The sequence below is a fragment of the Triturus cristatus genome, chromosome 2_2 (genome assembly GCF_964204655.1).
Source record: "Triturus cristatus chromosome 2_2, aTriCri1.1, whole genome shotgun sequence".
Lineage (NCBI taxonomy): Eukaryota > Metazoa > Chordata > Amphibia > Caudata > Salamandridae > Triturus > Triturus cristatus.
In genome coordinates, this window is record NC_140582.1 from 227,616,432 (window position 1) to 227,639,518 (window position 23,087).

General features: G+C 49.5%; 1 protein-coding gene across 2 annotated transcripts in view; it reads left to right on the forward strand.

Annotated features, from left to right (window-relative positions):
* The window catches only part of ECPAS (Ecm29 proteasome adaptor and scaffold), an 819,497-nt gene that overhangs the window by 770,651 nt on the left and 25,759 nt on the right, over nt 1–23,087 (forward strand). For both annotated transcript variants that reach the window (XM_085641278.1, XM_085641277.1), the window contains exon 48: nt 10,286–10,357. In XM_085641278.1, the coding sequence (XP_085497404.1) occupies nt 10,286–10,357 (72 nt within the window). The remainder of the gene's footprint in view (nt 1–10,285; nt 10,358–23,087) is intronic.

Here is a 23,087-nt window from a genome sequence, read left to right on the forward strand (position 1 = left end):
ACATACATTCAGACCATTTCAACATGGTCACCCTACAACAAGTCCTCCCGCTCCTCTGCCAGGGAGACTTTCTCACTACCTTGGATCTGAAAGACGCATACTTTCACATTCCAATACACCCCTCTCACAGGAAGTACCTCAGGTTCGTGGTGGACGGGCAGCATTACCAATTCACGGTTCTCCCCTTCGGGGTTACCACCGCACCACGGGTGTTTACCAAATGCCTAGCGGTAGTGGCAGCACACCTCAGACGTCAACATATTCACGTCTTCCCTTACTTAGACGACTGGCTGATAAAAGCTGCGTCCTACCACCAATGTGTGCAACATACAAACAGCACCATCCAACTGCTCCACCAGCTAGGCTTCACGGTGAACTACCAAAAGTCCCACCTCATACCATCTCACACAAAGCAATATCTCGGGGCCACTATAGACACCTCCAAGGGTATTGCCTATCCAAACTCAGCCAGAATCACAAGCATTCAAGCCTTACGCAAAACATTCCTTCCTCAACACTCTCTTCCAGCAAGAGTGTTTATGAAGCTCATAGGAATGATGGCGTCTTGCATTTTCATAGTGCCCCATGCAAGACTCCACATGCGTCCACTTCAAGAGTGCCTAGCACAACAGTGGAACCAGGCCCAGGGTCAGCTGACGGATCTGGTGTTGGTGGACGGCCGCACACATCACTCTCTGCAGTGGTGGAACACCACAAACCTTTCCAAAGGGCGGCCGTTCCTGGACCCGGTTCCTCAGGTGATTCTAACAGCGGACGCATCGCTCTCCGGCTGGGGAGCGCACCTCCTACACCTCACAATGCAAGGTCTATGGACGCCACAGCAAAAATCGCTCCACATCAACCATCTGGAGCTCTTGGCGATCTTTCTAGCCCTAAAATCCTTCCAAAAACAGATTTCGGGCAAAGCAGTCCTCATTCGCACAGACAACATGACTGCAATGTATTATATCCAAAAACAGGGGGGGGGGACACACTCTCCCCAGCTCTCCCGCTTAGCCCAGAGCATATGGAGATGGGCAATTCCCCAAAACATCTTTCTCCTGGCACAGCACGATCCAGGCGTACAAAACACCATGGCAGATCTGCTCAGCAGACAAACGCAACAACTACACGAATGGGAACTGCATCCACAAGTTCTTCACCCATTCTTCCAACAGTGGGGGCATCCTCAGATAGACCTCTTCGCCACCCACGAAAACAAAAAATGCCCAAGCTTCGCCGCCAGATACCCACACCCATTGTCCAAGGGCAATGCGATATGGATGAACTGGTCAGGCAGATTTGCATACGCCTTTCTACCTCTCCCACTAATTCCATTAGTGGTAAGGAAGCTACAACAACACTCCCTCACACTCATTCTAGTAGCTCCGACGTGGGCCAGGCAGCCGTGGTACACCACACTACTACAACTATCAGTGGTACCACATCAAAAACTGCACCTATCTCCATGCCTCCTAACCCAGAACCATGGAGAAATCAGGCACCCGGACCCAGCTCAGCTCAACCTTGCGATCTGGCTCCTGAAATCATAGAATTTGGATACCTTAACCTTCCCCCTGATTGCATGAACATCATCATGGAAGCCAGACGTCCTACCACTAGAGCATGCTATGCCGCAAAGTGGAAAAGATTTGTAATTTACTGCCATAACAATACAATCAACCCTTTAGATGCATCCATACAGCACATCATATGCTATCTGCTCCATCTTCACAGGTGTAACCTGGCATATTCATCCATACGCCTACACCTAGCAGCGATCGCTGCTTATCTACAAAACAGACAGCATTTATCACTGTTCAGAGTGCCCGCTATTAAAGCCTTTATGGAAGGCCTTAAACGAGTAATTCCTCCCAGGGCACCACCTTCCCCTGTATGGAATCTAAATTTAGTTCTTACACGGCTAATGGGTCCGCCCTTCGAACAAATGCATAAATGTGAGCTACAGTTTCTCACCTGGAAAACAGCTTTTCTCGTAGCTATCACTTCCCTTAGAAGGGTTGGTGAAATACAAGCGTTCACTATACAGGAACCCTTCCTACAAATACATCACAGCAAGGTCATACTTCGCACAAATCCGAAGTTTCTGCCCAAGGTCATTTCCCCCTTCCATCTCAATCAATCGGTGGAATTACCTGTCTTCTTCTCGCAACCTCAATCTGTTGCAGAGAGGGCCTTACACACACTCGATGTTAAAAGGGCGTTGCTGTACTACATACAAAGAACGCAACCCTTCAGGAAGACTAAATAATTGTTTGTTTCCTTCTCTCCACCACATAAAGGCAACCCCATCTCTAAATCAGGGATAGCTAGGTGGATTGTAAAGTGCATACAAATTTGCTATCAAAAGGCAAAAAGAACATTATCTGTTCCGCCTAAAGCCCACTCTACAAGAAAGTTAGGGGCTTCTATGGCTTTTCTAGGGAACATACCCTTAGATGACATCTGCAAAGCAGCCACATGGTCAACACCGCACACCTTCACAAAACATTACTGTGTAGATGTGCATTCCAAGCAGCAAGCTAGGGTGGGCCAGGCTGTACTAAAGACACTTTTTCAAACCGCTGCAATGGATACCGGTGGTCGCCGCTAAGGTTGGGTACTGCTATATAATCTATGCTAAGTGTACAATCTGCAGCTCATATGCCTCGAACGGAATATGCTACTTACCAGTATGCATCTGTTCTTGGCATGTAGAGCTGCAGAGTTGTACACGCCCACCCGCCTCCCCGGCTACCTGTATCCGTTCCAGTACATCTTATTTAGATATAACACACATGGGTTTCTCACTGTTATTACTACGCTCCATCATTTCCCTGTTGGCGAAAAACAATCTGAGGATGGAGCCGAAGCCCATGCGCAGTACGGACCGAAGGAGGAGTCACCAAACTCGTGACTTCCAAACACTGTCCAAAGAACAAAAACAAACTGCAAACATCCGGGCCCAACACCAAATGGCGATCTATGCTAAGTGTACAACTCTGCAGCTCTACATGCCAAGAACAGATGCATACTGGTAAGTAGCATATTCCTTCCTGTGCGCGACAGACCCGCATCTTATTTGTATGTGGTGTCTCGGCGAGCACCATGACTCCACGGACTGTGAGGCATGCCAACACCTGAAGCCCAAGTCTAGGCGTGAGCGCCGTATGAAGCTTCTCTCTGCGCGGTTGTCCAGGTCGGATTCGTCTCGCCACCCGGCTTCTTCAACGGCAGGACCCTCCCACCGTCGATCGGCGTCCGGGGCCGCCGTTCGCCACTTGGTAAACCTCCCAGGCACGTCGGAGATGTGGTATTGTTAGGGCGCAGCCCAGTTGGGTCCCCCTCTACGGTCCACGTGGAGTCGTTAGGGCGTGGCGGGGTCCCCCTCTACGACCCACGGCACCTCCGCTGTGCTGCATAGCCCCGCAGGGCTCCCCGCGGCACCGCAGGTGGCTACCGGTGCTCATAGCCCTGCTCTGAGCATACCCCAGGCTCCCGGTCAGGCGGTCGCCTGTCTGGAGCCGGGGTCTGCGCCGTACTGGCACCGGAGGCTCGCCTCCTCTGCTCCGCCTCCATTGCTTTCTCCGGAGTCGGAGCCTGTTCATATGCCCTGGGCTCCCGGTCAGGCGGTCGCCTGTCTGGAGCCGGGGAGGGCGCTGTACCGGCATCGGAGGCTAGACTCTGCCCCCGCTTCTTTCCCCGGAGTCAGAACCCAGCAGGGATAAGGTGGAATCGGTGCCGGACCGGCGCTGAAAGCCTGTCTCGCCGACTCCGGCGTCTGCTCCATTCCTCGGAAGGGGAGCTTATCATAGTCTCGGCACCGCATGGCGCCGAGTCGACGCCGGACGCAGCCGAGTCGGCGTATGACACGGGGTTGTCACCGACGCTTCTCCAGAGGCCTCGGGAGGGAATTCGACGCAGACTTCTCGCCCACCATCACCGGACGTACTGTTGCCTGTGCCCCCCTTGGAATTTGTTGAGCTTCCTCGGGAGCTCCCAGATCCGGCAGGCTCTTCGCCTCCCCAGGAGCAATGTCGGGATCCTGAATCTTCATTGGGACTCCCTTCTGTGAAACATTGGTCGCACCCTCACTGTCTGGGGAGGGTCAGTTTACAACCCTCCCCCACTGATGAGTTGTTGTCTCCTCCACCGAGGGCTACCGAGGCCGGTGCAGCTTTTTTGAGGGTGGTCTCATTGGCCACCCGCATTTTGAGCATGCAACCCCCTTCTGCCCCCTTGTCTGTCTACCCCTTGCTTGAGGTCCTTCATCGGGGTCCTTGACTGTGGAGCCGTTTTTACCCTTTGAGGCTTCCCTTTATGATACCCTTCTAGGTACCTCGGTCCGGCCTGCTTCAGGTGATCCGGTGGCTCATTCAGTTTTGCACCGCCACCGTCCAGCTCCGCATGATCCTGTTTGTCTTTTTGTACTCCCTGATGTGCAAGGGTTTGTGTAGTAGACTGCTTTCCCCTCCCTGTCTCCTCTAATGCTTCCTCCCTCTCGGGAGTCCAGATGGCTAGAGTCATGGGGCAGGAAAATCTTTGCCTCCACTAGTGCGGCCCTACGATCCTTGAATACAATGTGTGTTTTAGCGCGTGCTACTTCTGCCCTGTGGGACTCTGCAGAGTCTTTGCTTTCGGCCACCTCTGAAGGTGCTCGAGTTGATCTCCTTCGCCTCCTCCGGGATGGCCGCGACCTTGTCGAATTCACAATCCGCTCGGCCTTAGATACTGCGGATTCTTTGGGACGTGCTATGGCATGCTCTGTTGCCTTAAGGCGTTACAACAAACAAATGATGGACGGAATGCTGACAATGCATACATTCTCCCCCAGTCAAGAGATCTGGGTTAAATCCATCGTTCTTTTGCCCACTACACCACCCCAGTTTAGACATGGCCATATGCAAATCAGTCTTGAACCTGTGCCTCATGGGAACAGTCCAGCCCGAACTGCCAAGCCATGTCTTCCCTGGACCGGAATCAAGCATCCTAGGACCGGTTTCTGGCTATCAGCCGTCATCAGCCAGGATAGCTTGACTCCAGTGGCGTAGTGAGCACGGGTCCCACGTCTGGGAATACCCATCCCACTTAGGGCGAAAAGCGTTACAACAAACAAATGATGGACGGAATGCTGACAATGCATACATTCTCCCCCAGTCAAGAGATCTGGGTTAAATCCATCGTTCTTTTGCCCACTACACCACCCCAGTTTAGACATGGCCCTATGTAAATCAGTCTTGACCCTGTGCCTCATGGGAACAGTCCAGCCCGAACTGCCAAGCCATGTCTTCCCTGGACCGGAATCAAGCATCCTAGGACCGGTTTCTGGCTATCAGCCGTCATCAGCCAGGATAGCTTGACTCCAGTGGCGTAGTGAGCACGGGTCCCACGTCTGGGAATACCCATCCCACTTAGGGCGAAAAGCGTTACAACAAACAAATGATGGACGGAATGCTGACAATGCATACATTCTCCCCCAGTCAAGAGATCTGGGTTAAATCCATCGTTCTTTTGCCCACTACACCACCCCAGTTTAGACATGGCCATATGCAAATCAGTCTTGACCCTGTGCCTCATGGGAACAGTCCAGCCCGAACTGCCAAGCCATGTCTTCCCTGGACCGGAATCAAGCATCCTAGGACCGGTTTCTGGCTATCAGCCGTCATCAGCCAGGATAGCTTGACTCCAGTGGCGTAGTGAGCACTGGTCCCACGTCTGGCAATACCCATCCCACTTAGGGCGAAAAGCGTTACAACAAACAAATGATGGACGGAATGCTGACAATGCATACATTCTCCCCCAGTCAAGAGATCTGGGTTAAATCCATCGTTCTTTTGCCCACTACACCACCCCAGTTTAGACATGGCCATATGCAAATCAGTCTTGACCCTGTGCCTCATGGGAACAGTCCAGCCCGAACTGCCAAGCCATGTCTTCCCTGGACCGGAATCAAGCATCCTAGGACCGGTTTCTGGCTATCAGCCGTCATCAGCCAGGATAGCTTGACTCCAGTGGCGTAGTGAGCACGGGTCCCACGTCTGGGAATACCCATCCCACTTAGGGCGAAAAGCGTTACAACAAACAAATGATGGACGGAATGCTGACAATGCATTCATTCTCCCCCAGTCAAGAGATCTGGGTTAAATCCATCGTTCTTTTGCCCACTACACCACCCCAGTTTAGACATGGCCATATGCAAATCAGTCTTGACCCTGTGCCTCATGGGAACAGTCCAGCCCGAACTGCCAAGCCATGTCTTCCCTGGACCGGAATCAAGCATCCTAGGACCGGTTTCTGGCTATCAGCCGTCATCAGCCAGGATAGCTTGACTCCAGTGGCATAGTGAGCACGGGTCCCACGTCTGGGAATACCCATCCCACTTCGGGCGAAAAGCGTTACAACAAACAAATGGACGGAATGCTGACAATGCATACATTCTCCCCCAGTCAAGAGATCTGGGTTAAATCCATCGTTCTTTTGCCCACTACACCACCCCAGTTTAGACATGGCCATATGCAAATCAGTCTTGACCCTGTGCCTCATGGGAACAGTCCAGCCCGAACTGCCAAGCCATGTCTTCCCTGGACCGGAATCAAGCATCCTAGGACCGGTTTCTGGCTATCAGCCGTCATCAGCCAGGATAGCTTGACTCCAGTGGCGTAGTGAGCACGGGTCCCACGTCTGGGAATACTCATCCCACTTAGGGCGAAAAGCGTTACAACAAACAAATGATGGACGGAATGCTGACAATGCATACATTCTCCCCCAGTCAAGAGATCTAGGTTAAATCCATCGTTCTTTTGCCCACTACACCACCCCAGATTAGACATGGCCATATGCAAATCAGTCTTGACCCTGTGCCTCATGGGAACAGTCCAGCCCGAACTGCCAAGCCATGTCTTCCCTGGACTGGAATCAAGCATCCTAGGACCGGTTTCTGGCTATCAGCCGTCATCAGCCAGGATAGCTTGACTCCAGTGGCGTAGTGAGCACGGGTCCCACGTCTGGGTTACGCGATAGTGTCTTCCCCGAAAATATCCGGGAGCGACTGGTTGACTTACCCTTTGATGGGGTTTTGCGGTTTGATTCTCACGCCAAGTCGGCGGTTCACCGGCTCCTTGCAGGCTTTCGTCCTCCCACTTAGGTTTTCTTAGGCCTTTCTTACGTGGTGGTACTTTTTCATTTTGCATCCTTTAGCTGCGCTCTGTGTTTACATGGGTGGTGAGCCTTACGTCTTCTTTTTCTGTGGTCCTTTTATTGGCATTCCTTGGATGCGTTTTGCTTTGAACTGCCTGTTGGCCTGCTGTGGCCGTGTTCCATAGATTGCTGTGTCTGATCCTCTGACTGTGGTATTGAGCCGGTGGCTCAGCTCTGTAATGTCATACGGCTCGGAACTCATGTTCACGGGTTCAGTTCATTACTGAGCTTTTTTTAGCTTGGCTTATTGCCCTAAGAGGTGTTCCTCGTTGTTTGGGGTATGCATACTCCATGTGAGGTACTTGTATGCTATTATATAGCTTTGCTTATCTCACCTGGGCCTGGAGATCCTGTGGGCTCCATGCGCCGCTTGGTGGTCCGTTGTACAGTGTTTTCTGTTTTTTCCCTGGTGCCATCTTCTTACGCCATGGTCATCCTGCCTGTTCCACCTCCTTAGAAGGTTTCTTGATCTCTTCAAAACCGGCTCCTACCTGCCCTTAATGTACTAGGTATGCTCCAGTATGGACATGTTCATGCTCTTGGTTTGTTCTGTCTCTACATATTTATATGTTTATACATTTATGTATACTTGCCAGTTGGTATTCCTCTTCCTACGTCGCCACCTCTTTTCAGGGCTGCGATATGTGGGGGAGCTTTTCTGAGTTGCCCATAGGTTCCTTCTTGCTTCCGCTTACTGGGGTGATTTCCCGATTTGACAAATGCTCCCTTTTTGGTGTTCGACACTGTACGTTTCTTTTCTGGATGGTTTGGTCTCGGATTCTGAGGCTCTTTCCAATTGTTAATGCTATGCCTGCGGGACAGCTCTTCTCTCGGCAGTGGTCCTAGACTACTGCCTGCAAGTCTATATTCTGGGTTGTTTCTCACTTTGGCTTCATACTGCCCGGTCGGGCACTCTTAAGCTTCTTGTGTAAGCCTCTGTAAGGTCTCTGTGGCAGTTTGCCTGCTGCGTGTTTCTACCTGCTTCAGCGGGTTTAAAATTGATGCTATTTGCCCCTATTTCCCCTTTTGGGATTGGGTGTTTCTTGTCTCTCACTCTTACTCTCCCTCCCTCCCTCCCTCCCTCCCTCCCTCCCTCCCTCCCTCCCTCCCTCCCTCCCTCCCTTCCTCCCTCCCTCCCTCCCTCACTCACTCACTCACTCACTCACTCACTCACTCACTCTCTGTTCTACCTGCCCCTTTTTAATACGGGTATGGTGTAGCGCCATTCTGGCATTTTTAGGATACCTACCATCCCGTTATTTCTACTCTTCCGAGCTGCTTGGGTTGCTGTCTGGCTGTTCCGCCACAGCCTCCCCCCTTTTATCCGTCACTCTGTTGCCAGATTGGATGCTTGGCGCTGTCTGTTGATCTGTCGCAGACCCACCTCCCCTTTGGGGTATGGCTGTAGTATCTATTCTAAGTTAAGGAATCTGCAGCTAGATGTCTCGATCAGATGTACGAGTTACTTGCCTTCGGTAACTATGTATCTGGTAGAGACCTTGTCTCGCTGCAGATTCCTTAATGCCCACCCAGCCTCCCCATTCTGTGAGGACCTTGCCAAGTGGGGTTCTCCGCTGGCCCCCCTGTTGCAGTTGGCATTGTTTTTTTCTCTCATGGGTGCTCACATTGTTGTGTCCCTTTGAGATTTGCCATAATACCACTGACTCACTCGCAGGGGTTTCTGTCACAATAATACTGTTGCCTCCCTCTCACGGGTTTCTTATCTGTAAAATGAGGTATTTTCGATTGTTCTTCACCAGGAGATTCCTCTTCAATTTCTTCTTCTCCTGCTGTCTTTCCACCTTCTCTGTTGGCTCAGGGTTCTGGGCTCCTCTACGGTAGTCTTCTCTGGGGCTCTGTTCGCCTCTGTTTCAGACCTCCGTTACTACAGGGGCAGTGCCAGACTTTTCATTCCTGCGGGGGACTGTTCTCTCTGTGCTCCGTTCTCGCTGAACGGCACAGTTCTACATGGTACTGACAGTCTATTTTTATCTGTTATTCTGTGTGGTACTAACAGTCTATTTCTGTCTGTTGAGATGGTCTTCCCTTCTTACACTAGGGAAGGGTTTTCGCTTAGCTTGCGAGGTTCTTTCTCACAGCTTTTTCACCTATATGTCTGTAGTGTCTAATTCTGTCTTTTACGATAGTGTCTGCACCATCCTCCTTATTTATTCACGGATTTCCATCCATCGCACACTGTTCTCATACGTTCACAGGTTTCTTATTGGTGGCTCCGCGTTGTCGCAGAAAAGTTTCTCCGAAGAAAACTGACGTCAGCGCACCGGGAGGGACTTGTATGACCTCGCTGACGACTTGGACGTCAGGGCGGGGTCGTGTGGCGCCGTCCCCTGGCGTGCAGAGGTGCTGCTGCAAAGTTTTTTCCGGATCCAGTCTGACACCTGGGGATATTCTGAGTTAAGGAAACTGCGGCTAGACAACGTCTCTACCAGATACATCATTACCGAAGGTAAGTAACTCTTACTTTATGTATTCAGTCTGGCACCTGAATTGAGTTTTGGATGCGAGGAATCTGTGAGGAGATATATTATCCACTGAAAATATTTTTACCAACTGTAAGATCAGGATCTTATCTTCCACCCTATTGCCCATTTTTCCAGTGGCAAAGATGCTGATTTTGATGTCCTCTAGTGCAAAGCAGATAGGGGACTGTATTTGCTGACCTGAGGGCGAGTGTGTGGAAGAAAACTATCATATTCTTGTACTTTACAGTTGCAAAAGTGGCCCAGGACTGGACTTCTTAAGTGCTCCCCTGTGGAATTAGAGGGTGTGAAAAAAAGTTTGTCTCTGGAAAGGTGTATATGAAAATCTTTGTTAATTTCAAGGTTAGAGTTATGTATTTTTTAAACCAAGGCATTATCATGTCCTAACTAGTAGAGGTTTGCCCCCAGTCATTTTTGCTCTGTAACAACCAGCTCAACTTCAATGGAGATTGCTGATGGTTACTTCTTTAGCCCAGGAAACATTTATTTCCAATTATGTGTGCAACTTGAAAGTGGATGTCAAGGTTTTCTATTGTAATCACTACGTTTTTAATATAAACTTTACTTTTGTTATGTTTCTGTTCTAGAAAATAAAAGCTACTCTTCTGTAAGAACAGAAGCACTTTCTGTCTTGGAACTACTTTTTCAAAGGCTTGAAGGTAAGCTTTTAACACTCTTATTGATGAAAATGCATGTACGTAACTGTTATCCTGTGAGTTGGTTTAGAGTGTCGAGCACTGTCAAGTACTGTTATTTATTCTGAAAGTGGTCGACCAAGCTGACTTTGAGGTTGGTTAGCGCTACAATCTCAAAAGCTAAGGAAAGCAATAACCTCTGAAAGAGCACTTCTACCTTAAGCTTTCTCACCTTAGGAATCTCTTCAAGCTCAAGAGTGGATCCACAAATAGCTCTCTTGCGCCAGTAGATGGTATCATGGCGCCCATTTGACATCAGAGATGTGATTTCATCAAGCTGAACATGGCACAACCCGCAGTGTTTTGACTTCAGTTCCTTTTTTCCAGGCCCTTTACTGTGGATCCACACTGGTTCTCTGTTCCCAATTCTTTAGAAATTCCAATTGTTTATAGTGCTTTGGGGCGGTGACACGGGAAAAGAAATCAGGTTGCCATAGGTGTGGCTCATGCCTTTCCCAGGGTTTTTGAGTTCTCACAACGCCTACCCATGGGGTGATTAGGACTCTTTTCGCACTTCTGGTACCAATGCCGGGCATGACGGTTACCTTTTGGCATCTGTTGATGACCAAGTGGGAACTTTTTATGTGTCTGGCAGCCACAACAAGACTTGGCAACTCTTCACATCTCATCCGCAGGCTAGGTATGGTTCTCTTCCGAGGAAGTCTTCTTGTTCCAAGATAACAACTTACTGCATGGACGATTTGTCTTCATCTGTGCATGGGTCCCTATCATGGGTCAGATCTTCTGGTTGGCTGATTCAGTCTCTAATTTCAAATTATGATGACATCTTCAGAACTGTGTCCTACTTTGGTATATATGAGCCCTAGCTCTTTTCTGGGGTTTTTTGGCGCTGCAATCTCCACGTGGCGTTTCCAGCCTCTGGGGCTAATCCTGCTGAGGTGGTGGTGTCACCTAGACTTTCGTGGCTATGCTTTGCCCTCCTTCAGTGCCCTTTTATGTGCCTTTGTGCCCAAAGGCACCTGCGGGCCCTTCAGCTGGGCTCCGTCGGCAGATTCTTCCCTGGTGCCATTTGAGCCAGCCCTCTTATGCAACTTTGCTGCTGGCAGCTGTTATTGTGCCACTAAAGGCCTGGCCGTCTGTTTCGACAGTGGAGCTGAAAGAGACACCATCTATGGCTCCAGCTCAGTTTACAGAACATATGGAGCAGTCTGATCTTGAACCTCTCACGAGTCTTGCTCAGGCTCTGATCAAGGGTTTTCATGTTCTGAGGGCTGATAGTGAAGTAAGCTCGCTCTGTTTCTATTTAGACTCTGAAGAGGTCCCTCTTTGGGGCTTCCAGAGCCTCAGTGACATCACTACATCTGGTAAGGTTATTCCTGAGTCTCCATGGCAGTCTCGTCAGAGCATTTCTTGCCTTTTAAGGTGGTCTTGGGCAAGGCGAATGAGCTCTTAGATTTGCCTTTACCATTCACAGAAATAAAGACTTACATTTTAACCAAAATACTGCAGACTAGTCCCCTCAATATCAGAATTCTTATTGTCTTTTAATGATGTGTAGTTAGAAATGTCAATGGATTATATGTTATGGTTGGCGTGATGCCCCTTTACGGGCTGCATGAGGGGCCACTTTGCTGATGTAGTCCGGTATGGATTTGGTGCTGCTAGACACTTCTTGGATCCAGACCTAACACCATGGATTTGGTGACCAGGTCTATTGGCTATTTTGTAGTCATTCACAGGAATGCTCGGTTGAGCTCCTTGGGCCTTAACTGAGATGTTCAGGCAGATGTGCTGGATGCAACCTTTGATGGTTCCCACCTTTTTGGTGAACAGGCCTTGCTGGACCTAGATAACATTACCTGGAGTTATGCCAGTGCTGGAACATGAGGTTAGAAGTCTGCTACAAGCGTGACCATTAAGCAGCATGGGATGCTCAGATCTTTAACAGGGCAGATCCCTTACAAGCATCTCCAACACTCCCACTCTGATCACCAGCTGTAGCTACCTGCCCATGACTGAGGGTGACTTGCGGCCTTTGAAGATACTGACACCAACAGAAGCAGTTTTCGTCTTCATCATCCCTGGCTGCTCTTGTCATGCCATTTTATATGAAGGGTAGGTGCCTGGGGGAAGGCGGTCTGTGTCTGTTTGGGCCTCTGGAGTTTTTGGTCTGTGTGGGGTGGTCTTTGGCCACTTTTGGGTCTGTTAGTTCTACTACTTACCTTCTTGTCTCTCTGATGGTATGGCACAGCTCCTAGGCAGGGAATTGTAGCTACTTGTTGCTATTCTGTAAGGGAACCCCAAATCCTTTAGGAGGCACTCATGTGGCTCCTGGAAGAGATCTTACCCTTCGTTCAGGTTATGTTTGATTTTGAAGGTGCATTTATTCTTAGTTTTCAAATTTCCCCGCCCGAGGGACAGTAACTGTTTTCTAAGTTTGGACTGCGGGTCTGCCGCATGGCGTGTTAAGGCTTTATATCCTCCAACAGTCATTGGCTTGTGAATGCCCGAGTCAATTGCAATAGCATGACGGTAGAGTTTTGCTGCTTTATTCAACTTGTTTATGTATTTGTGAGGTGGGGAATAGAGCCCGCTGTAGACTATCTCCTGTCAGCTTACAGCGTATGTGTCTTGTTTTGAGAGGGTGTGATTGTCTTCTGATTTTCCATTGCAGAAGAGCGCAGCAAAATCCCTGCATTGAAATATGTGGACACGCCTCCATTTTCCTGGTCTTTACCCTGACTTGCTGAAATCCAAACCACAGAGCACCCCAAACCACTTAAAAGTATTCTGTTCTCCACAGGCGGTCATATCCATCTCAACACTTTCTTCCCTTAAGCGAAGAATTTAAGAGCTGCTTTTGCATCCTTTGGTAATGTGCTCTAGAAAAGGGATTTCATATTGATTGTTTAATCTTCAATATCCAGTCTGTGGCGATGAGGGTGCTACGTGCCAGCCAGTTCTAATGGCTTCCGTTCACAGTCCCTATGCAGGAAGTTGAAAGGATGGACGCCTCAGCAAAAACTGCAAATTCTGAAAACAACATGGCAGTGGCCGATTTGCTAACATTTTATTAAGATGTTTACTGGGACAGGACTGGATACAGGCACCTGTGTCACGATTTTTAAAATAAGGTGTTGAATCAGTTATTCGAACAGAATAGTTTGGTGCCAGGCCTACTGAGTCTGTGGTACTTCATGCTGTTTAAGTATGCTACCAATTATCATTCTGTTCCCTTTCCGCAGTCTGCTTCAGTGTGAGCCAGTTTATTTTTTATGGATATATTTCAGGTAAAATCTATACCATTTTATTACTAAAACCCAAAATGTTGGATCCTTTCTTCTCTTGTGCTAAGGTCCAGATTGTAGGAGAGTAGGGTCTGCTTTCTATGTTCACCCCCACTTTTTGCTTTTGCTTTACTGGTTTACGACTTAGATGTGGCTGTGGGCCTGCTAATCAGACCCACAGCCCTGCTGTTCTCTCTCTAAATTACTACTATGTACTTTAGGTGCATAACCCATTTGGATAGGATCACCTTATTGGCCCCTGTACAGTGTACCCTAGGTACCCAGGGCATAGGTGTACCCTAGGCCTACCAGGGGCTGCAGCATGTATTGTGCCACCCCTGGCCTGGCCTTCCATTTTGACACAACTGGCTGATCACTCAGCTGGGGCAAGGTCGTGTAATCACCCCTTGCTTAGGTGTAGTATTCCTATACCTAACTTACATATAGACACATGTGTACCTATCAGTCACTCCTATGGCAGGCCTTGACAATCCTGGAGGCAGAGTGCTTGGTAACATGTGAGATGGTGCTCTAGCATGAGCTGAGCCTGTCTGCAGCTTTCGGAACCATGTCCTTATAGCTGTTCTATGATATAGCCTACCATATACTCTTAAAGTGCCTTATAATCTTAGACGGTTATGGTAACTATGGTTTGGCTTTATCAAAGCATGTCGTGTAAGGTGTCTAACACTCGGGAATAATACCCCCATGCCATTTCTGGACATGAGAATATTATTCCCCCCTTCTAGAGGGAAAGACATGTTAAAATCATACTTCAACTGTTAGCCTCTGACCAAAGCCTCAGCATCACAAAATGGATGCTGCTGCCACGACACAAGTCTGACCTCCTGCTGCTGGGAGGGATCCCAGCCAGGGAGGCCTGGACAATAGGTTTCCTGCTTGGGGAGGTGCTAGCACCTCCCCAGACAGCCTTTAGTGTATTGGGGCAGGGTGGGCTGAAAGGAATGAGACATGCCTGGGGCACACAAGGTGTTCCTTGCATAGTCCAGTTCAAACCGGCGCTGGGGCACTCCAGCCCCAGCTCTGGCGCGAAACTGGACAAAGGGAAGTGGGTGTAACCACCCCCTCCCAGGTCCCACCCATAAGGCGTGACCTAGCAGGTATCCCAGCCCCCCAGATTAGTATAAGAGTGGGAGTTGGGCCTCAAGACTTTAGATTATCCTGAACCTGCAAAACTGAACAGAAACTCTGGACCTTCGACATTCGACGAAAGAAGAAGACTGAAGAATCTCCCTTGTAGCCAAGGAGTGGCTACCCTGTGCAAACAGGCACCATCAAGTGACTACCCTTTGCTTTGTGAAACGTTCGACGAGGAACCGACTGCAGAGCCCGACCAGAGCCTTGATTTCCAGACTTCTCCGACCCTCATCCACATCTGCAGCAGAGCTGAGAACCGTGGAGGCGACGAGCGACGTGGGACCGGCTACCTGGGAAAAGTGGCTAGTAACTTACAGCGCAGCTTCTGAGGTACCCTCGAAGTTGTGCACCGGGGATTGAGAAGCCCCAACCCCAAGCACCATCTGCACCGAAGACCAGCCCCCCACACTCCACGAGTCCTGCGTGGGGCCCTTCAGCATTTTCCTGCTTGCCGCGTCTGTCCGGTTGCTTGCCCGCTGGCTAGTGGCCTTTGTGACGACGCTCCCTAAAATCTTCTGCGCTGGTTTGGCTCCTCCAGACTGGCTCCCGCTTCTCTGCAAAGAAGAAGCACCCCAGACCTTCCTGGTCTGCACCAGAAGCAAGTCCCTTGTTCTTCGTGGGTTCCGCTTGCCAAGGCTTGGTGAGTCCTAGTCCAACTTCGACGCCGCCGACAGCAAGAGCCTTCGTGGGACAGCTCGCCTCCTGGTCCTGGTCGTCCTCGACGCTTCCTGGTCCTCCTGGCTCCAGCGACAAGCTTCACCTTCCCCTGCAACTCTTCACGACATCGCCTGGTTCCTTCCTGGTTCCACGTGGTCACTGGCTAGTGACCTTGACTCTGTCCCCTCTGCTTGCAGGTTTCTTCTCTTCTTGATCCCAGGCTTGGGATCCACCGGACACTCTCCCCTGACTGCCTGTCAGCATCTTTCTTCAGGCATCCATAGGAGTCGACGACGAAAACGACGCATCTTCACCCCTATGCACCCGCAGCCTGTGGGCTAGGTAACTTGGGTACTCCGGTGCTCATCAGGATAGTGACTATCCTAGTGTCTAGTTTTCAAGTCTCAACTTCCTAGCTACTCCGGAAGTGTCCTAAATCTATCTATTTCTAAACTGTAACATTGCTATTGACTTTTACGCATTACGCGTGAGTGTTTCCACTCTGCACACGAATCCCGTGGGCCTCCCACTCCCTAACTAACGCTAGTGTAGTGTAGCCCCAGCGATTCCCTAGGCCTAGGCCTATTCTATTTCCGTGACAGTGGTTCTTATACCACTTATTTAGTATATGGTTTGCGTGGCCCCTAGGGCCTAACTGTATTACTTACCTGTGTGACTTACTGTATGCATTAATAAGACTGTGTTGTACTTACCTCTAAACTCATAAAGAGTGCTGAGGGTTTGCTTAGAATAAATACACTTTATTTTATATATATATATCTGTTGTGGTGTCCTTTCATTTGGTATTCAAGGGATTATATATGGTATCACAGCTGGCTTCACATGCCATTCAGAGTTTAGCCTAAGACTGCTCTTGTCCATGCTACCACTAGGATAGCTGGTCTATAAGGTTGACTTTACAACCAATCACCATAAGGGTATTTGGACTGATATAAGGTGTACACTATAACTAGTGACATCATACATCAGGCCAACTTCTCACATTGGTGAGCAGCGGTTGGGATCTGAGCTTGCTGTTGTAATACCATTGTAATCTTGAGATACTAAATTGAAAGATCACACAGATATTGTCTAGGTACATATAACATAGATTATTATACTTAAGTCCTACTGGACTTTGTAGTTGTAGGTTGAAGGGAATAACACACCCTGACTACAACTACTAGAAAGGTTTAGTAGATACAACTAGTGTAGGTAGGTGCACACACCACACCCTCACTAGATCATGCCTCTGGGAGGAGATCAAGTAGATGCTCTCTCAGGAGGGGCAGGTCTGCAGAAGACCCCCTCTAGGTATGATACCTTAACATTCCAGGAGATGAGACAATTGTGTACCTCCAGAGGAATAAAACAGGGTGCAAACCCTACCCTCCTTCAGTTAAGACAACTCCTAGAGGAGTATGATGCTCAGAGGGCATCACAGGAAGGTGCCCTAGGCGCAGAGGAGGGTCTACCCACCACAGAGGAGTCAGATGGGCCTTCAGATGGGGAGGTAGACAGCCAGAGCCAAGTAAGGAGACTTAGCCAGGCTAACTTAAGTTTACATGGGAGTTTGCATGGGGTCCCCCCATACAGACCCACAAGTAGACATTCACAGAGAAGCAGGAGGGACAGATCCCCTTCAAGGGAATCCATCCACTCCCATGTCTCTAACACCTCTAATGCTTCCTCTCACAGGGGAATGACTTCACCTGAGAGAAAGGAGCATGCAGCCAGAATGAGGGAGGCTAATCTGAGGATTCAGAGGGAGGAACTTGCCCTTGCCAAAGAGAAGCTTGCTCTGGCTAGAGAACAAAAGTTAAGTGGGTTAGAACCCACTGGTGGCAGCAACATTCCTAGAGATAGAGACAGGCACTATGATAATAGAAACCTGAGCAAGATTGTCCCTCCCTACAAGTGTGGGGATGACATCCACAAATGGATAACTGCTTTGGAGAGAGCTTGCAAAGTACAGCAGGTACCCCAAAGTCAGTGGGCAGCTATCTTGTGGCTCTCCTTCTCTGAGAAAGGAAGAGACAAGCTCCTCACAGTTAGTGATGAGGATGCAGATAATTACACTGTCCTGAAGAGTGCTCTGATTGATGGGTTTGGCCTAACCACTGAACAATACAGGTTGTTGTTCAGGGATACCCAGAAGACACAGACTCAGGACTGGACTGACTTTGTAGATTGTGCCACTAAGGCTCTGGAAGGCTGGCTATTGGGAAGTAAGGTTAAGGACTATACAGGATTGTATAATTTGATCATGAGAGAACAAATACTTAACAACTGTCAAAACCAGCTATTGCATCAACACCTGATTGATTCTGATCTGACTTCTCCCCAAGAATTGGGAAAGAAGGCAGATAGATGGGTCAGGACTAGAGTTAAGCAGAAAAACCAGAACCAGGGCGGTGATCAGAAAAAGGCAGACCAGAAGGGTAATGAGCAGAAACAAAAAGACCAGAAGTCTTCACCAGGCCCCCAAAAGGCTCAGGGGGAGGGTGGTTCCAAAAAGGATAAGAAGAAAGAAGGCCAAAAGAAACCATGGTGCAACTATTGTAAGTCTACCTCACATTGGTTTAGTGAGTGCACCAAAAAGGATAAGCCCCCAGCCACCATTGCCCCTAAGGCAACTGTACCCCCTAGTTCAGCTGTAAGTGGTGGTTCCCAGCAAAAGGGTGTAGTAGGGTTAACCCTGGGAACTGAGGAGGATTCTGGCCTAGTCAGAGTGCCTACTCAGGCTGTCCTGATCTGTGATGGGGACTTAGCTTTGTCCTCTACTGTAGGCCCCAGTAACCTGGGCAAGTACAGACAGACACCTTTTATCAACCAAAGAATGGCTCAGGCCTACAGGGACACTGGGGCTAGTGTCACAATGGTGACACCTGCTTTTGTGGACCCTGGACAGATCATACTAGGTGAGAATTACCTAGTGACCAACGCTAGCAATGCCACTACCTCCCATAGTGTGGCTATTGTTAACTTCTCCTGGGGAGGGGTAACTGGCCTCAAGAAAGTTGTTGTTAGTTCAGACCTTCCTGTAGAGTGTTTACTGGGCAATGATCTTGAAACTTCAGTTTGGTCTGAAGTGGAGTATAGGACCCATGCAGAAATGCTGGGGATAGATGCACATGTCCTTGCTGTGACCAGGTCACAGGCCAAAAAGTGCAACACTGAACAAGTGCTGGATCCTGAAACTATGGACCAGTCACAATCCAAGAGAAAGAGCAGTAGGGTTAAGGCTGTGCCTTCCCCCCTGCCTCAGGTGGTGGATCAGCCCTCCCAGGAGGATGGTTCTGAGAGCCCTGAAGGAACTGTCCTAGAAGAACTTGAACCTGATCAGGTTGAGTTTCTTGGGACAGGGGGACCTTCCAGGGCAGATCTGAGGCAGGCTCAATTAGACTGCCCCTCTCTTGAACCCCTCAGACAGCTGGCTGCTGCTGAGGCTGCAGGGAATGCTCAAGGTACCCATAGAGTGTATTGGGATGAAGGGCTACTGTACTCAGAGGCTAGAGACCCCAAGCCTGGTGCATCCAGGAGGTTGGTCATACCACTGAAGTTCAGAGGCTTCCTTCTAACCTTGGCCCATGATATTCCCCTTGCAGGACATTTAGGCCAGAACAAGACTTGGGACAGGCTTGTCCCTCACTTTCACTGGCCCCATATGTCAGAAGATACTAAGGAGTTTTGTCGCTCCTGTGTCACCTGCCAAGCCAGTGGCAAATCAGGTGGCACCACAAAGGCCCCCCTCATACCACTACCTGTGGTGGGGGTCCCCTTTGAAAGAGTGGGCATAGATATTGTAGGACCAATGGACCCACAAACAGCATCTGGGCACAGATTCATACTGGTGATAGTGGACCATGCCACCAGGTACCCAGAAGCAATTCCCCTGAGGACCACAACAGCTCCTGTTGTGGCAAGGGCCCTGCTTGGAGTATTCTCCAGAGTGGGCTTTCCAAAGGAGGTCATTTCTGACAGAGGTGCCAACTTTATGTCAGGATACTTGACTGCAATGTGGAAGGAGTGTGGTGTTAACTATAAGTTCACCACACCCTATCACCCACAGTGCAATGGGCTTGTTGAGAGATTCAACAAGACCCTAAAGGGAATGATAAAAGGATTACCAGACAAGCTTAGGCGAAGATGGGACATCCTTTTACCCTGCCTTCTGTTTGCTTACAGAGAGGTCCCACAAAAGGGGGTTGGCTACAGCCCTTTTGAGCTTTTGTTTGGGCATCCTGTAAGAGGACCCCTGTGTTTGGTGAAGGAAGGATGGGAGAGACCTCTCAGACAACCCAAACTAGACATAGTGGATTATGTACTTGGTCTCCGCTCCAGGATGGCAGAGTATATGAAGAAGGCTTCTAAAAACCTTGAGGCAAGCCAAGAACTCCAAAAAGCTTGGCATGACCAAAAGGCTGTACTGACTGTTTACCAGCCAGGACAGAAAGTGTGGGTGTTGGAGCCAGTGGCCCCAGCAGCACTCCAAGACAAATGGTCTGGACCCCACACTATTGTTGAGAAAAAGGGAGAAGTCACCTACTTGGTGGACCTTGGGACTCCCAGAAGCCCCCACAGGGTGCTTCATGTCAACAGATTGAAGGCATATGTTGACAGGGCAGACATGGGGCTACTCATGGCTACAGATGAGGGGCAGGAGGAAGAGAGTGACCCTCTCCCAGACCTGTTGACTCAGAACCCTGATGATGGCTCAGTTGATGGTGTGGTCTTTTCTGACAGCCTCACTGTCCATCAGCAACAGGACTGCAGACAAGTTCTGCAGGCCTACAGACATATGTTCTCTCTGACCCCAAGTCAGACAAACTGGTGCACCCATGAGGTGGACACTGGTGACAGTCTGCCTGTGAAGAGTAAAATCTACAGGCAACCTGACCATGTCAGGGACTGCATAAAAGTTGAGGTACAAAAGATGTTGGAGCTGGGAGTCATTGAACCTTCAGAGAGCCCTTGGGCTAGTCCTGTAGTCCTTGTGCCAAAACCTCACACCCAAGATGGTAAGAGAGAGATGAGGTTTTGCGTGGATTACAGAGGTCTCAATGCTGTCACTAGGACAGATGCCCACCCAATACCTAGGGCAGATGAGCTCATTGACAGACTGGCAGCTGCTAAGTTTTTGAGCACATTTGACCTAACAGCAGGCTACTGGCAAATCAGACTAGCTGAGAGTGCAAAGGCCAAAACTGCTTTCTCGACCCCAGGAGGACATTATCAATTTGTGGTAATGCCCTTTGGTTTGAAGAATGCACCTGCCACTTTCCAAAGGCTGGTGAATCAAGTCCTTACTGGGTTGGATGATTATTGTGCAGCTTATCTTGATGATATTGCTGTCTTTAGCTCCACCTGGGAGGATCACCTGGTCCACCTGAGGAATGTTTTAGAGGCCCTGCAAAAGGCAGGCCTCACTATCAAGGCCACTAAGTGCCAGATAGGGCAGAGCAAGGTTGTATACCTGGGCCACCTAGTTGGTGGGGGTCAGGTTCAACCACTGGAGAGCAAGATCCAGACCATAAAGGACTGGGCTCCTCCAACTACCCAGACTCAGGTCAGAGCTTTCTTGGGCCTGTCTGGGTACTACAGAAAGTTTGTTAAGAACTATGGGTCCATAGTGACACCACTTAATGACTTGACCTCCAAGAAGATGCCAAAGAAAGTTCAGTGGACAGCAAGCTGTCAAAAAGCATTTGATGACCTGAAGCAGGCCATGTGCAGTGCACCTATTCTGAAAAGTCCAGACTACTCCAAAGAGTTCATTGTCCAGACAGATGCTTCTGAGTTAGGTGTGGGAGCTGTTCTTTCACAACTGAATGTAGATGGTCAAGACCAGCCCATTGCTTTTATAAGTAGAAGGCTGACCCCTAGAGAGAAACGTTGGTCAGCTATTGAGAGGGAGGCCTTTGCTGTGGTTTGGGCCCTGAAGAAGCTGAGGCCATACTTGTTTGGCACTCACTTCAAGATTCAGACAGACCATAAGCCCCTCTTGTGGCTAAATCAGATGAAGGGTGAAAATCCCAAACTTCTTAGGTGGTCCATTTCCCTACAGGGGATGGACTTCACAGTGGAACATAGACCTGGGACTGACCATGCCAATGCAGATGGACTCTCCAGATATTTCCACTTAGAACATGAAGACTCAACTGGTCAAGGTTAGTTTAATGTCCCTAAGTTTGGGGGGGGGTTGTGTAGGAGAGTAGGGTCTGCTTTCTATGTTCACCCCCACTTTTTGCTTTTGCTTTACTGGTTTACGACTTAGATGTGGCTGTGGGCCTGCTAATCAGACCCACAGCCCTGCTGTTCTCTCTCTAAATTACTACTATGTACTTTAGGTGCATAACCCATTTGGATAGGATCACCTTATTGGCCCCTGTACAGTGTACCCTAGGTACCCAGGGCATAGGTGTACCCTAGGCCTACCAGGGGCTGCAGCATGTATTGTGCCACCCCTGGCCTGGCCTTCCATTTTGACACAACTGGCTGATCACTCAGCTGGGGCAAGGTCGTGTAATCACCCCTTGCTTAGGTGTAGTATTCCTATACCTAACTTACATATAGACACATGTGTACCTATCAGTCACTCCTATGGCAGGCCTTGACAATCCTGGAGGCAGAGTGCTTGGTAACATGTGAGATGGTGCTCTAGCATGAGCTGAGCCTGTCTGCAGCTTTCGGAACCATGTCCTTATAGCTGTTCTATGATATAGCCTACCATATACTCTTAAAGTGCCTTATAATCTTAGACGGTTATGGTAACTATGGTTTGGCTTTATCAAAGCATGTCGTGTAAGGTGTCTAACACTCGGGAATAATACCCCCATGCCATTTCTGGACATGAGAATATTATTCCCCCCTTCTAGAGGGAAAGACATGTTAAAATCATACTTCAACTGTTAGCCTCTGACCAAAGCCTCAGCATCACAAAATGGATGCTGCTGCCACGACACAAGTCTGACCTCCTGCTGCTGGGAGGGATCCCAGCCAGGGAGGCCTGGACAATAGGTTTCCTGCTTGGGGAGGTGCTAGCACCTCCCCAGACAGCCTTTAGTGTATTGGGGCAGGGTGGGCTGAAAGGAATGAGACATGCCTGGGGCACACAAGGTGTTCCTTGCATAGTCCAGTTCAAACCGGCGCTGGGGCACTCCAGCCCCAGCTCTGGCGCGAAACTGGACAAAGGGAAGTGGGTGTAACCACCCCCTCCCAGGTCCCACCCATAAGGCGTGACCTAGCAGGTATCCCAGCCCCCCAGATTAGTATAAGAGTGGGAGTTGGGCCTCAAGACTTTAGATTATCCTGAACCTGCAAAACTGAACAGAAACTCTGGACCTTCGACATTCGACGAAAGAAGAAGACTGAAGAATCTCCCTTGTAGCCAAGGAGTGGCTACCCTGTGCAAACAGGCACCATCAAGTGACTACCCTTTGCTTTGTGAAACGTTCGACGAGGAACCGACTGCAGAGCCCGACCAGAGCCTTGATTTCCAGACTTCTCCGACCCTCATCCACATCTGCAGCAGAGCTGAGAACCGTGGAGGCGACGAGCGACGTGGGACCGGCTACCTGGGAAAAGTGGCTAGTAACTTACAGCGCAGCTTCTGAGGTACCCTCGAAGTT